The sequence below is a fragment of the Schistocerca nitens genome, chromosome 5, assembly GCF_023898315.1.
Source record: "Schistocerca nitens isolate TAMUIC-IGC-003100 chromosome 5, iqSchNite1.1, whole genome shotgun sequence".
Taxonomy (NCBI): Eukaryota; Metazoa; Arthropoda; class Insecta; order Orthoptera; family Acrididae; genus Schistocerca; species Schistocerca nitens.
In genome coordinates, this window is record NC_064618.1 from 340,273,702 (window position 1) to 340,289,029 (window position 15,328).

General features: G+C 41.0%; 1 protein-coding gene across 1 annotated transcript in view; it reads right to left on the minus strand.

The window, feature by feature from the left end:
• Nucleotides 1–15,328, minus strand: part of LOC126259958 (voltage-dependent calcium channel subunit alpha-2/delta-3) — a 941,077-nt gene that overhangs the window by 153,545 nt on the left and 772,204 nt on the right. The window contains exon 19 of the mRNA XM_049957069.1: nt 13,528–13,621. Coding sequence (XP_049813026.1) covers nt 13,528–13,621 — 94 coding nt within the window. The remainder of the gene's footprint in view (nt 1–13,527; nt 13,622–15,328) is intronic.

Genomic DNA, 15,328 nt, shown 5'->3' on the forward strand with positions numbered 1-15,328 from the left:
AACACATTACATCAACTAACAATAAAATTCTTGAACATTGCACATTAGATATAAAATTAGCAATGTGCTTCTTAGATATTTAAAAGTCATCAGTAGAGCTGGACTTAATGAGAAGCAGATTAAATCAAAAATAAATTTCTCAGTCACAAGCTGTTGTAACCATGACAGGAATGGTCATTGGGTTGCCACTAAAGAAAATGCGGCAGGACCGAATGGTAGTGGCCCGCAAACAAACAAGTTAGACTTGGGGCCAGGAGGGTATGCAGCCACCACTTACAGTGAGACTGCTCCAGAGACCTCTAGTGATCATTGAGTTCCATTGTGTCTGACATGGATTCGAAATCCGTGGCACTCGGTACCAGACAAACTGTGTAATGTTTTGTTCTGTCGGAGCATTTATGACAATATCCATCATCAAACTACTTATGTATGTGCTCAAGTACATCAGCCATAATAGCACACAAATTATTATAGATCTGAACAACAAACATCTATTAAGACATACATCTATTAAGAGATACATGTTGAAGGTACTCAAGACCTTGCAATTTTTAATTGTGGCATATTTACACTTGGCATGATGTGTCACTAGTAGCAAAGAAGTTCTCACTGTCTGTTCCCATGGAGAATCTATAAACAAAACAACTGCCAACGTTGAAACAAGAGCACCTCTGACAGTTTGGCAGTTGGTCAGTGAGCTTGCTAATGGCTATGAAACAAAGTGGGTGACTGTTTTATTCACTACACCAGCCTTGAAGAGGGAAGTGGAGCATCATTCAAATATCTTGCTCTAAAATGAACTCAATGCCTGAAGCTCATACTGCTGCCAGTTTCTGCATCTGTTTTGGATGGTAGTACTTGTACTTGATGCTGAGCTGGTTTTGAGGCACAAGCATATGTGGCATTTCTGGATATACATATACTAGTTTTACCCTGTCAATTGAGATAATAGTAGTTTTATGATTTAGTACAATATCCAGTGTTTGCTCTCCACTTTTGATCACCCGATGTGAGCTCATGTACACAGCCTGTAGAGATGATCTGACACCGTCTGTATATAACATAACATGCATGCATGTTTGCAGCTCATGATGCATGAAGGTAGGTGCCATGCCATGTCACGAGGTTTAATGTGGGTGAATGTATGCAATGTGGTTCCTTACATGACAAATTAAATCAAATGGGGTCATGATCCGTTAACTGCACAGATCTCAGATCGATGGATTCACCAGGCACTCAAAATGTTTTGCCACATACAAGCTTCACTGTTGATGAGAATAAGTCCATTTTGTAAGTAATGCAAAGTCCAAGACTGTATGGGAATGCAGTTGTCCTGCTTGTGGTGGGATACATTAATGCAAGCTTTAAAGAATGGTGCCATCATTCAACCACACAACTGCTCGCCAGGTGGTAAATGGTTGTCCTGTGATGGAGAGTACCAGAGAATTCGTCAGGTGGTAAATGGTTGTCCTGTGATGGAGAGTACCAGAGAATTTGCTGAGTTACTTAATAAGTAACTCAGACTCAAATCGTTGGCCATGTTCCTCAGTAATGTGCAGTGGACAACCAATGTGAGAAACCCAATTTGAAATGAGGGTGAAGGCTGGTAGATTGTCAGCTGGCATATAGCTTTTGCGCCAATGGATAAATGATCAAGGGCAAGTCATCAGATAACACTGACCATTAGAAGGAGGGACTGGACCCACAACATCAATGTGTATTACTGTGTGTGGTAATTCTCCAGTGGGCACATGCACATGATGGGCTACTTTACTGTGCTGACACTGAAGGCATGTATGAGCCCACTCATGACAATTCTTCTGCACACGAGACCAGACAAAACATTTTGGTGCCAGGTGACTCGACGCTCTGACACCAGGGTGGCATTTGCTGTGGGGGCTGTCAAAAGCACATCTGCAGAAAGTGGGTGGCAGAAACAGGTGAGAACATCTATTGGAGATGTCACTATATAGTCTGACATCAGAACATGGAATGTCAACATGTTATAATTGAAGGTTGGACTATACACTGTGCAGTAGCTTCTGGCGTTCCTTGTTAGATTCCTGTGCCTACATGAGCTGAACAAAATCAATGAAATTGGTCACACTGTTAACTCACAATAGACAGTCAGTGACCATGCTTTTACACCATAAATATGGTGAATATTAGTGCTGAAATGAGCAATAAATTCCAGGAAACTGTATTACTGTGGTGACCATTTGTTATTGTTCTGTCTGAAGGGGTAGATAAATGGCTTTTGATTGATAAATACTATAAGTTCTCTGGCCTCCATACTCAGACAAAAGATGACTATCACAAACACTCTATTTCAACTGAGAAGCAGAGAGCTTATGTGAGAAGAAGGTAAGTGGTTACCAAGCACCACTGACTTGCTGCTGCAACACTGCGTCAATAGCTGTCCTGCTGGCATCAACTTTTAACGTAAGTGGTACATTCAATGCAGGATATGCCAAGAGTGCAGCATTTGCTAAGCTTTGCTTCACTGCACTAAAAGCAAGGCTTATCTCATCTGTCCAGTGGATAGGTGAATTCCCCTTAGTCTTGGATCCAGTAAGTGCTGTTGTTAGTAGTTCTTGCAATTTCGATGATGGTGATAGATGTTGCTGGCAAAAATTCAGCATCCTTTAGCAGTGGCATACTTCCATGATGGTTTATGGCCGTGGAGTCTTCATGATAGCTTCCTTTCTCTGGTAGCAGCAGGGACCGCACAGGCGAAAGTAAATGGCCCAAAAAGGTAACTGAGGTTTACCATGAAAAATACTTAGCTGTGTTCAACCATACCGTGCTGTTATAAGTGTTTGAAAATCTTCATCAAGTGTTGCTGATCTGTCTCATGGGTCCCTACCATTACAGCACAGCATGTCCCCAGGTTGCGGATAGGGGATACGGCCTTCAGATATGAAGGGTAGCTGTGAATACAAAAAATAAGCAGTCGCGGACAGCTGGTGGGGAACAGGCGATGGCATGATAAACCATCCCTGTTTCTTCTTCTCTTACTATCAAATCTATTCATCAAGTATCAGCAAAATTAATGGGTATGGGTCCCTTTGAAGTAAAATATTCCAGAGGTAAACAAGGTTCCCATTCGGATCTCTGGGCAGAACCAACTTCGAAGAGATTCAGGCCGAAAGGAACTTTCAGGTTGGGAAAATGGAACGTTAAAAGTTTGAACACGTCAGGAACATTCCAGACATTATTAGACGAATTAGATAGATACGATATAGACATTCCAGCTATTCAAGAAACTCGGTAGCAGGGGGAGTGTAGCATAAAGAGGGGTAACTATACATTTTTCTATGGAGGTGCGGAAGCTCACAGTTTAGGAACAGGTTTCGCAGTACAGAGAAAAGTGCTTCACGCAATCAGAGATATAAGGTTCATTAGTGACCGACTATCAGTTATAGTGTTGTCCAGCAGATGGAATAGACTAGTAGTAATTAATGTACATGCACCAACTGAGGACACTGAAGAGGTTGTTAAAGACGGCTTTTATGAAGAACTAGATCAACTATGGGATGAGTTCTCCTCGTATGATACAAAATTAATCATAGGTGATTTTAATGCGAAGATAGGGAAGGAGGAAGTATTCCGGCCTACAATTGGGAAAGAAAGTTTGCATAACGTTTCGAACGATAATGGCACAAGGGTGGTTAATTTTGCTGTTTCAAAAGACATGATTGTTGAGAGCACATATTTCAAAAGGAAGGACATTCATAAAGCAACTTGGGTCTCTCCAGATGGACACACCCAAAACCAAATTGATCATGTTCTTGTAGATTGGAGATGGCACACTAGTATACAAAATATTAGGACTTTCAGGGGAGCAGACTGCGATTCTGATCATTTTCTTGTAGTTGCCAAAGTTCACCAACGGCTATCTACAGCAACATCAAGGTGTCACAATGCAGAACTTGTTAGGTTCAACACTGACAAGCTAAATGATAAAAACTTTAGAAGAAGGTACATGATAGAAATTTCAAATAGGTTTGATGCTCTCAGGACACAAGAAGATCAAGGCGAGGATGTAAATAAACAGTGGATCACTGTGAGGAATAATATCAAAGAGGCAGCGAAGGTCACAATAGGTACAAGTAAGAAGAACAGAAGGAAACTGTGGTTTGATGAGGAATGCAAGAAACTGGTAGAGGAAAGGAGAAAAGCACAATTAGATTGGGATGGAATGGGTGACAGAAAACGAGAGGAGTTCTTGAACATGAGAAGGGAAGTTGGTCGTAGGCTACAGGCAAAGAAGAGGGATTATTTGAACAATCAAATTAAAAATATTGGAAACAAACAGTAAAACAAAAAACATTACGAAAACTTTACCTAGACATAAATGGGTACAGGAAGGGGTTCAAAGCTAGGACAAATGCACTTCGAGGGGATGTCGGGGGAATACTGACAGAGCCCAGTGCTATATTAAGTAAATGAAGGGCGTATTTTGAGTATCTATTAAATGTACACCAAGAAGCAGGTAAAGAACAGGCATATGAAATACATGCAACCCAGTTCTAAGCAAAGAAGGGAAGGCAGAAAGGTGGAAGGAGTATATAGAGGGTTTATACAAGGGCGATGTACTTGAGGACAATATTATGGAAATGGAAGAGGATGTAGATGAAGATGAAATGGGAGATAAGATACTGCGTGAAGAGTTTGACAAACCACTGAAAGACCTGAGTCGAAACAAGGCCCCGGGAGTAGACAACATTCCATTAGAACTACTGATGGCCTTGGGAGAGCCAGTCATGACAAAACTCTAGCATCTGGTGAGCAAGATGTATGAGACAGGCGAAATACCCACAGACTTCAAGAAGAATATAATAATTCCAATCCCAAAGAAAGCAGGTGTTGACAGATGTGAAAATTACCGAACTATCAGTTTAATAAGTCACAGCTGCAAAATACTAATGCGAATTCTTTACAGACGAATGGAAAAACTGGTAGAAGCGGACCTCGGGGAAGATCAGTTTGGATTCCGTAGAAATGTTGGAACATGTGAGGCAATACTAACCTTACGACTTATCTTAGAAGAAAGATTAAGAAAAGGCAAACCTATGTTTCTAGCATTTGTAGACTTAGAGAAAGCTTTTGACAACGTTAACTGGAATACTCTCTTTCAAATTCTGAAGGTGGCAGGGGTAAAATACAGGGAGCGAAACGCTATTTACAATTTGTACAGAAACCAGATGGCAATTATAAGAGTCGAGGGGCATGAATGGGAAGCAGTGGTTGGGAAAGGAGTGAGACAGGGTTGTAGCCTCTCCCCGATGTTATTCAATCTGTATATTGAGCAAGCAGTAGAGGAAACAAAAGAAAAATTCGGAGTAGGTATTAAAATTCATGGAGAAGAAGTAAAAACTTTGAAGTTCGTCGATGACATTGTAATTCTGTCAGAGACAGCAAAGGACTTGGAAGAGCAGTTGAAAGGAATGGACAGTGTCTTGAAAGGAGGATATAAGATGAACATCAACAAAAGCAAAACGAGGATAATGGAATTTAGTCAAATTAAATCGGGTGATGCTGAGGGGATTAGATTAGGAAATGAGACACTTAAAGTAGCAAAGGAGTTTTGCTATTTAGGGAGTAAAATAACTGATGATGGTCGAAGTAGAGAGGATATAAAATGTAGACTGGCAATGGCAAGGAAATCGTTTCTGAAGAAGAGAAATTTGTTAACATCGAGTATAGATTTAAGTGTCAGGAAGTCGTTTCTGAAAGTATTTGTATGGAGTGTAGCCATGTATGGAAGTGAAACATGGACGATAAATAGTTTGGACAAGAAGAGAATAGAAGCTTTCGAAATGTGGTGCTACAGAAGAATGCTGAAGATAAGGTGGGTAGATCACGTAACTAATGAGGAGGTATTGAATAGGTTTGGGGAGAAGAGAAGTTTGTGGCACAACTTGACTAGAAGAAGGGATCGGTTGGTAGGACATGTTTTGAGGCATCAAGGGATCACAAATTTAGCACTGAAGGGCAGCGTGGAGGGTAAAAATCGTAGAGGTAGACCAAGATATGAATACACTAAGCAGATTCAGATGGATGTAGGTTGCAGTAGGTACTGGGAGACGAAGAAGCTTGCACAGGATAGAGTAGCATGGAGAGCTGCATCAAACCAGTTTCAGGACTGAAGACCACAACAACAACAACACGAAATACATACAGCAGAACCCCAGATACCTGAGCCAACATTAAAGGAAGTAAGAGATGCATTCAACAAATTGAAAAACCGTAAAGCACTAGGATCAGATTGCATAACTGCAGAATTAGTTAAAAATGGGGGACAGAAATTGGTGGAAGTAGTTCACAAAGTGATAACTAAAGTATGGAACTCAGAGATGAAACCCGAAGAGTGGCAGGAGTCGATTCTGATCCCAAGTTTTAAGAAGGGCGACAAAATGGATTGCAGTAATTATAGAGGGATATCCCTATTACCTGTATGTTCCAAAATTTTCTCGAATATTCTGCTAAGCAGGCTTACACCATATGCAGATGAAATTATGGGGGATTACCAAGATGGCTTTTGGAGGAACAGATCAACTATAGACCAAATATTCACCCTGCGTCAAATTTTGGAAAAGAAATGGGAATACAATAAACTAGTTCATAATCTTTTCATAGATTTAACAAAAGCATATGATTCAGTACTGCAATCAAAATTGTACAGAATTCTTTTGGAACTTGGAATACCAAAGAAGTATGTTAGACTTATAGAAGTGAGTTTGAAAAACACAAAAGGTAGAGTACACGTGGGGAAATTGGAGTCAGAAGAATTTGTAATAAAGAACGGACTTAAGCAGGGAGATGCCCTGTCTCCGCTGCTTCTTAATTTAGTCCTAGAATATATTGTACGAATGGCAGCAGATAATTCAGAGGGTGTGGAGTTAAATGGAAATATTAAGATATTAGGGTATGCAGATCATCTAAACATCATTAGCGATAGGAAAGAATCTGTAACAGCAAATGCGAATGCATTAATCAAGGCTAGAGAACATGTAGGTCTAAGGATAAGTGAATACAAAACTAAATACCTGGTTACTACTAGAATGCCAACAGCAGTAAATCAGGAAATGTTAAGAGTTGGACACATGCATTTTGAAAAATTGAACACATTTAAGTATCTAGGTGTGGACATCACTTGAGACTGAATCCGAACTGAAGAAGAGATTACGGGCGGGAAATGCGTGCTACTTCTCACTGAATAGATTACTTTCATCACGGATACTGTCTAGGAATTTAAATATTAGAATATACAAAACTATTATTCTACCAGTTATGCAGTATGGGTGTGAGACTTGGTCTCTCACTGTACAAAATGAAAAGCCATTTCAAGTATTTGAAAACAAAATTTTGAGGAAAATTTTCGGAGGAAAAAGGGATGACATTAGCGGAGAGTGGCAAAAACTTCTGTCTGGTCTTCCAGTCACTAATATAGTGATGCTGAGAGACTGTCCTGCAATTGGATGTGCCTGTGTCTAACTGCCCCTACCATTTAGGTAGTGCTAAGTGATGTATGTTTGCACAACTTATCCCCAAATATCTGGTGCCACCAATGTGTTGTAGGTGACTGATCTGTACTGCCAGTGATTTAGTTCTTGAACAACTGCAGGATCTTCTACAGTAATGATCTCTAACCTTACTATAACTGCATTGAGCCAGCAGTTTATTCATTTAGCAAGCCAGAGTGTCCGCTTTGCCTAACAGGCAATCGTAATCCACTAGTGTCACTGCCAATGACGAGGCACTGTTGCACAGCACTGCTGCACTACTGATTGATGGCAGCATTATTGCTTCCTGAAGCCTCTCAGACAGATCTTTGATAGTATCCAAGGGCATTTCAATACAAGATGCTACAATGGCCTTAACCTGAGCTGGAGGAGGCAACTTCAGACTGTAAGACATAATGTTTTCGGTACAGTTCCAATGTAGACTTTACTATATAGGAGACTGAGTTATTGTGATGGCTTCCTGTCTCCGATGTCTTCTTTCATTAACACTACAGATGCATGCTCACCCGCTGTGATGCAGACACTCAGTGAAACAATGTGATGCAGACACTGTCTTTGACCACACAGTGGTGAGTGAGCTGACTGACCATTAGCATAAACTTCATAGTATCTGTGATTAGTCCTGCATCATGAAAACTAGCTTCCAAGTGCACAAACTGAAGCCCTCAATTTTGAGGCCAGAATGACAGAAAACAAAGGACAAGTCGTGACAATGTTGGACCTTTACCATCTGCGGTGTCCTGCATTTCAGTAGTTTGAAAGTCGTTTGGTTAGTCATAACACTTTGTACTTCTGTTTCTAGTGTCTATAGGCTTATCTCGTCAGGGTCACCAATGTCAGAACAGCTACGGTAATATCCATCCAAACTACTTACGCGTGTGTTTGGGTACACCAGCCACGATAGCCCACAAATTATCGGCACTCGTATAATCTGATCAACAAACATTTATTAACATATAACATGTTAAAAAACAGCAATAACTTGTAACTTATAAAATGTGACAAATTTATGATAGGCACAGTGTGTCTCTAATAGCAAAGAAGTTCTCACTGTTTACCCCCCTGGAGTGCTCGTAGATGAAACAAACACCTGTGCTGAAACAAGAGTGCTGGCCAGAGAACTCACTGATGGCTACAAAGCATATTAGTGAGTGCTTTATTAGCTACACTTCTGTATCCCTGGATTCCTGTATGTGAGGTGCTACCCAAAATATCCAAGAATTGTAAAAATCATAAAAATATACTTACTTCTTAAGGTCTTCTGTCACCTTGAAAGTAGTCACCTTAGACCATTTTTGGAAGTACTTAAAGACTGCATGGTGAACAGTGTTCAGGACCCTTTGTGATTTCACTTGAACGTCTTCAGTAAAGCCAAAACATTGCCATTTCAACACAATTTTCATCTTCACGAACAGGCAGAAGTCACATGGAGCTAGGCCTGGTAGGTAGGGAGGGAGGGGTGCTGCTGCCATGTAGTTTTTGGTCTCGAATTCCATCACAATGAGTGATGTCTGCACTGGTGCATTGTCATGGTGGATGAACCAGTCTTTCTTTTCTACAACTTTGGCCATTCACACTGAATATTATCCCTCAGTCACCTCAAAACCTTGCAGTAAAACTAACCATTGACAGTCTGACCATATGGAACAAACTCCTTATGCACTGTTTCCCAAAAATAAAATAAAAATGATCAGTGTTGACTTCACATTGCTACAAACTTGTCAAACTTTTGACAGCCTTGGAGAGAACAGCATTTTCAATTGTGATAATTGCTGCTTTGTTTTGGGATCATAGCCATAGACCCAAGATCATCATCTGTTATGACTCTGGATAATAATTTTGGTCACTCTCAAACTCTTTGTTGCAGCTCAGTACATGTCTGAATCCTGAGGTTTTGTTGGTCAATGCTGAGCAGGCAAGGGACCAACTTCACTGTAATTAATCTCATGTTCAGCACATTGGTTAGAACTCACTGACATACACAGTATAACAGCTCAAGTCTGTTGCAAACGTTGTGAATTGTCTGCCTTTGATCTTCGTTAATCAAGTCATGCAGTTTCATGATCATTTCTGGCATTGTACATGTTGATGGTTGACTGGAATGTCTGTCACCTTCCACAGATTCTAGGCCTTCCTTGAAGCTCTTGAAACACTCAAATGTTCTTGCTTGACTCAGTGCGCTACCACCAAATGCCCCTCTCAGCATGTGGTGGGTTTCAGCTACAGTTTCTTCAACTTGAAACAGAATCTGATTCAAACCCATTGCTCCTTCATGTTAGCCATTTCACAATTTGCAGAAGCACTGAGGCACATCCTGACATGCACCACTACAACTCACAATTGCACGCACCAAAGATAATGCAACTTTGTGCCACAATAGCTAAGATATGTACCTTGCAACATCTAGTGGCAGATGTGCTGCTTCAGGGTTGACTAGTACAATGAAATTCTCAAGATATTTTAGGTAGCACCTCATACACCCCATATTCCTGGCTTCATCTACCTTTCTATTATAACTCACACATCAGTTTTCTTTTTTTGTTCCCTTCTAATTTCCTAATCTGTTGGGAAAATATAGTTTCCATAGTACTTTTATGAGATTTTGTCTATGTGAGTATATTTAACAATTTTCTGACTACAATTATAAAATTATAACTACACTCCTGGAAATGGAAAAAAGAACACATTGACACCGGTGTGTCAGACCCACCATACTTGCTCCGGACACTGCGAGAGGGCTGTACAAGCAATGATCACACGCACGGCACAGCGGACACACCAGGAACCGCGGTGTTGGCCATCGAATGGTGCTAGCTGCGCAGCATTTGTGCACCGCCGCCGTCAGTGTCAGCCAGTTTGCCGTGGCATACGGAGCTCCATCGCAGTCTTTAACACTGGTAGCATGCCGCGACAGCGTGGACGTGAACCGTATGTGCAGTTGACGGACTTTGAGCGAGGGCGTATAGTGGGCATGCGGGAGGCCGGGTGGACGTACCGCCCAATTGCTCAACACGTGGGGCGTGAGGTCTCCACAGTACATCGATGTTGTCGCCAGTGGTCGGCGGAAGGTGCACGTGCCCGTCGACCTGGGACCAGACCGCAGCAACGCACGGATGCATGCCAAGACCGTAGGATCCTACGCAGTGCTGTAGGGGACCGCACCGCCACTTCCCAGCAAATTAGGGACACTGTTGCTCCTGGGGTATCGGCGAGGATCATTCGCAACCGTCTCCATGAAGCTGGGCTACGGTCCCGCACACCGTTAGGCCGTCTTCCGCTCACGCCCCAACATTGTGCAGCCCGCCTCCAGTGGTGTCGCGACAGGCGTGAATGGAGGGACGAATGGAGACGTGTCGTCTTCAGCGATGAGAGTCGCTTCTGCCTTGGTGCCAATGATGGTCGTATGCGTGTTTGGTGCCGTGCAGGTGAGCGCCACAATCAGGACTGCATACGACCGAGGCACACAGGGCCAACACCCGGCATCATGGTGTGGGGAGCGATCCCCTACACTGGCCGTACACCACTGGTGATCGTCGAGGGGACACTGAATAGTGCACGGTACATCCAAACCGTCATCGAACCCATCGTTCTACCATTCCTAGACCGGCAAGGGAACTTGCTGTTCCAACAGGACAATGCACGTCCGCATGTATCCCGTGCCACCCAACGTGCTCTAGAAGGTGTAAGTCAACTACCCTGGCCAGCAAGATCTCCGGATCTGTCCCCCATTGAGCATGTTTGGGACTGGATGAAGCGTCGTCTCACGCGGTCTGCATGTCCAGCACGAACGCTGGTCCAACTGAGGCGCCAGGTGGAAATGGCATGGCAAGCCGTTCCACAGGACTACATCCAGCATCTCTACGATCATCTCCATGGGAGAATAGCAGCCTGCATTGCTGTGAAAGGTGGATATACACTGTACTAGTGCCGACATTGTGCATGCTCTGTTGCCTGTGTCTATGTGCTTGTGGTTCTGTCAGTGTGATCATGTGATGTATCTGACCCCAGGAATGTGTCAATAAAGTTTCCCCTTCCTGGGACAATGAATTCACGGTGTTCTTATTTCAATTTCCAGGAGTGTAATTGCAGCACTTTTTTAATGTTTCTGAATGATAAACAGTAAATGATTCACATACCAGTAGCCCAATAAGATATGAGCAAAATAGTGTTGTGAAATGCTATGCAATCTAATGACACAGAAAATATATATAATTTAAAGCCTTCATGTTACAAGGTGGAAAACAATATGTGGCAATTTAACTTATCCTTTACCCAAAAAATTAAAAATCTTCTGGCTAATGTTTAATTAACAAAAAAAAAAAAAACAAGAATCTTAGTTTCTGACATCTGAACTTCGACCAGTTATTTGATTTACTCTTCACAACTTTAAAATTCTGGGTTGAGGATATCTGATGTTTGTAATATTAAACTATTATTTAATAGATGGCAATATGTTAATTTAGCCATAAGCTTTGTCCAATACTCTTAGTTGTTTTGCACTATGAGGGAAAGGAAGAAAATTAGAAACTGTTCCTTCATTTCTTATACAAAATAAAGAAAATTCTTTCATTAATATTTATTAGGAATTTGGTTTGGAAAAAGAAAGTAATTCATTCTATAACCTCCAGAGTTGCAAGAAAATTTTTCATGTATGACACTTCCTGACAGATTACAGATGTGCTCTGAACTGAGCCCTGTAATTATACTCCCACCTCTTGTGAGCAATGCTGCTACTAACAGTGACATCAAGTCAAATCTCATGGCTCAGCTTAAAGCTTCAGTCTATCAGTATATTTCTGCATCTTTCCAAACACAAAACAGATTGTGTTGAGTTGGAAAGGAAGAAGTAACAATAGCAGAAGCTTTAATTGGAGTCATTAGACATGACTCAACAACACTGCTGATAAAAGCATTACCCATGAAAAACATGTATGTGGTTTCAACAACCAATGCACCACAGTCTAATTCTGACAGGAAATTTTGTAACAGTGTTGAAACTGTTGTAGGTAAAAGATTCAGTCTGAAGTACAGGAATCAGTTATCTATGTGAAATGACTTTCCTTGGTATTAAGACATCCAATAAACATTCATGGAGCAACAGTAAATTAAGTTTGAAATTCAAGGGATATAAATATTGCATTATAGTACAAAAGTAATTTCTTTGCACATACATAATAATACATCTAAAGTTTTCACTTTCTTACTAAGTAAAGATCATCTCATCACCAGAATAAATTACATTGGTTATACGCTCATAGATGTGTCAACAAATGATGTAACTAATGACGAACAGAATTACTGATTTTTCTTAGTTTTACATTTTACTGTTGTCACCACTATAAGTCTCTTCCAACTGAAGCATGTTGTCGAGCAAAAATTATTTTTGAAAATAAGACAACAATGCAAGTAAATACATGGCACAGATGTAAGCATGAGGACTGTGCATTTTCCATTCTCTGGAATGAGTAATCAACAAATTGTTTAGTCACCAATCAAATATTGTTGTGCCCCAGAGTGTTTTGCGACAGATGTGAAGCACCTATGCAATATAGACATGGCAAACAGATTAAGACTTAGTGGGCATGTTTAAGTGTGTAATTACATCAAACAGGTTTTTTTGTGGTTGATTATTACATGTGTAATGACTGCTATCTATCGATCCAGCAAATTCACAGTGAGCCAAGCTGTAAGTTTAAATCAAATGTTACACAATGGCTTTGATGCCAACTTTGCTGGAGACCAGTTTTACTGCATTGCTTTAAATTTTAAAATAATCCAAACCTAATATCAAAAAATGTGCTTCACATTATTGTGAATGGTGTTTTAGCCATGCAATATCATATAAATTTTTGCTGTGCAAATTTCAAATTTGTGGTAACTGACTCAAAATGTGTACATCTAAAATAACACATATTTAATGTGATGGTGATGGTACTGGTGGTGGTGGTGCATGGTGCATATATAGATTTTTACATTTGCTGTAACTTACTGTACTCACTTTGTATCTTGGCCAACTGATGAAGGAGTCTGCCGTTCTAGGCCATCTGTAATCACTGCATCATACACAAGAGACTGCATCAATGTCTTGTCACCTGAAACAGGAAAATTTAAGCTGAATATTTATTTACTTATTGGCAAAATCTTAGTTTTGATCCCAATTTGATACTTTATGATTACTTCATTCTATTAAATAAATAGCTGCCATGTAAAATACAGGGTGACAGAAGGTTGCTTAAAGCTAATACCAGTATATAATCTATATTATTTAGCTGGAATATTGTGACCTCCTATAAAGAGAAGTGGCTGCCAATAATGAGGTTTTTAAAGTGGAGTAGGAGAGTGTGTACTCGCTATATGGAAGTTCTACTCCTCCTCAACAGTGTTCCAGGAGAGTTCCTTGTCAGTACATAGTGGGTTTACTGGAGCATAGGAAGAACATACCTCATCAAGGCAGAGGGATGATAACAGTTGGACAGCTTCCCTTCCTACACACAAAGTAAGCTGATTCATGAAGTTAAAAAACAGATTACAGACAGGGGCAAGAAGCTACAATCACATCAAGAGAAAATGGGCTTCAATACATGCGACATGAATTGTGACTATGGAAAGAACTATTGTACTCACAAGTCAAAATGTGCAGTGTCCTTCTTGCCCAACATCTTGCACAAAGTGCCTTGTATGTTACAGAGTTCTGTATACTCATAATATTAGAACACAAGTTACATCTCAAGTGAAGTAGATTCACCTATTAAATATGTATTTTCTTAAATTAGGGGAAAAACATCTATTCACCTACATCAGACTGATGGGTGGAGCATAGAAAGAAGTAAGGGAAAACAGTATTTAAAATAATTTGCGAATTCTTGTTCTTTCTCTAGCAACACTACATACCACATTCACAAATACAACCACAAATACACCCAAACGTATATTCCCACAGCTGCAGCCAGACTGATAACTGATTATTGTTTATTCAATGCTGTTGCCTGGACTGGTGGAGGTAGGGTAGAGTCAGGCAGATCTCTTGACAGATGACTCAGTGCCTGCACAACAAGACAAAAGGAGTTCAGAAGGTAGAGCATATAAGAGATATAAAGCGAGAGGGGGGGGGGGGGGGGAGAGAGAGAGAGAGAGAAGGAAAAAAGAAGAAGAAGGTCAAGATGAAGTGGGAGACAGAGATGGGACAGAGAAAGAGAGGAGTGGAAAGGGGGATGGGGAGGGAAGGACTGAACAAGAAAGTGAGGGAAGAGTTGTGGGAGAAGGCAGTACATGATCTGAACGGGGAAGGACTGGTGTGGACAGGAGTGAGAAGGAAAAGGGTAAGATAACGCAGTGGGAAACAGATTAGTGGATATTTACACCAGGAGGCCACAAGAGTGCAGGATATGCTGAGGAGAGAATTTCCACCTGCATAGTTCAGAGGAATTTTCACTTGAAGGGAGTATCCATTTCACCAGTGTAGTGATGCAGCCATTCAAGTCATCTATGCAGCATGTTTGGCAACTGCATGGTCAAGCTTGCAGTTCACCACAGTTTGGCAGTGGCCATTCTTGCAAGTAGACATTTTGTTACTTGTTACAACAACTTATATATGGGCCATCTGGAGGTATACTTCAGTCAATACCTAAAACCCCTTGGGTACTTCAGATTCATTGATGACATTTTCATCTGAACTCATGGCAAGAACAACTTTCACTCTTTCCTCCATAACCTGAACATCTGCTACCAAATCTGGTTCACCTGGTTCTTCTCACCAAAATGAACCATCTCCCTAGATGTAGCTTTTCACCTCCCAGGTG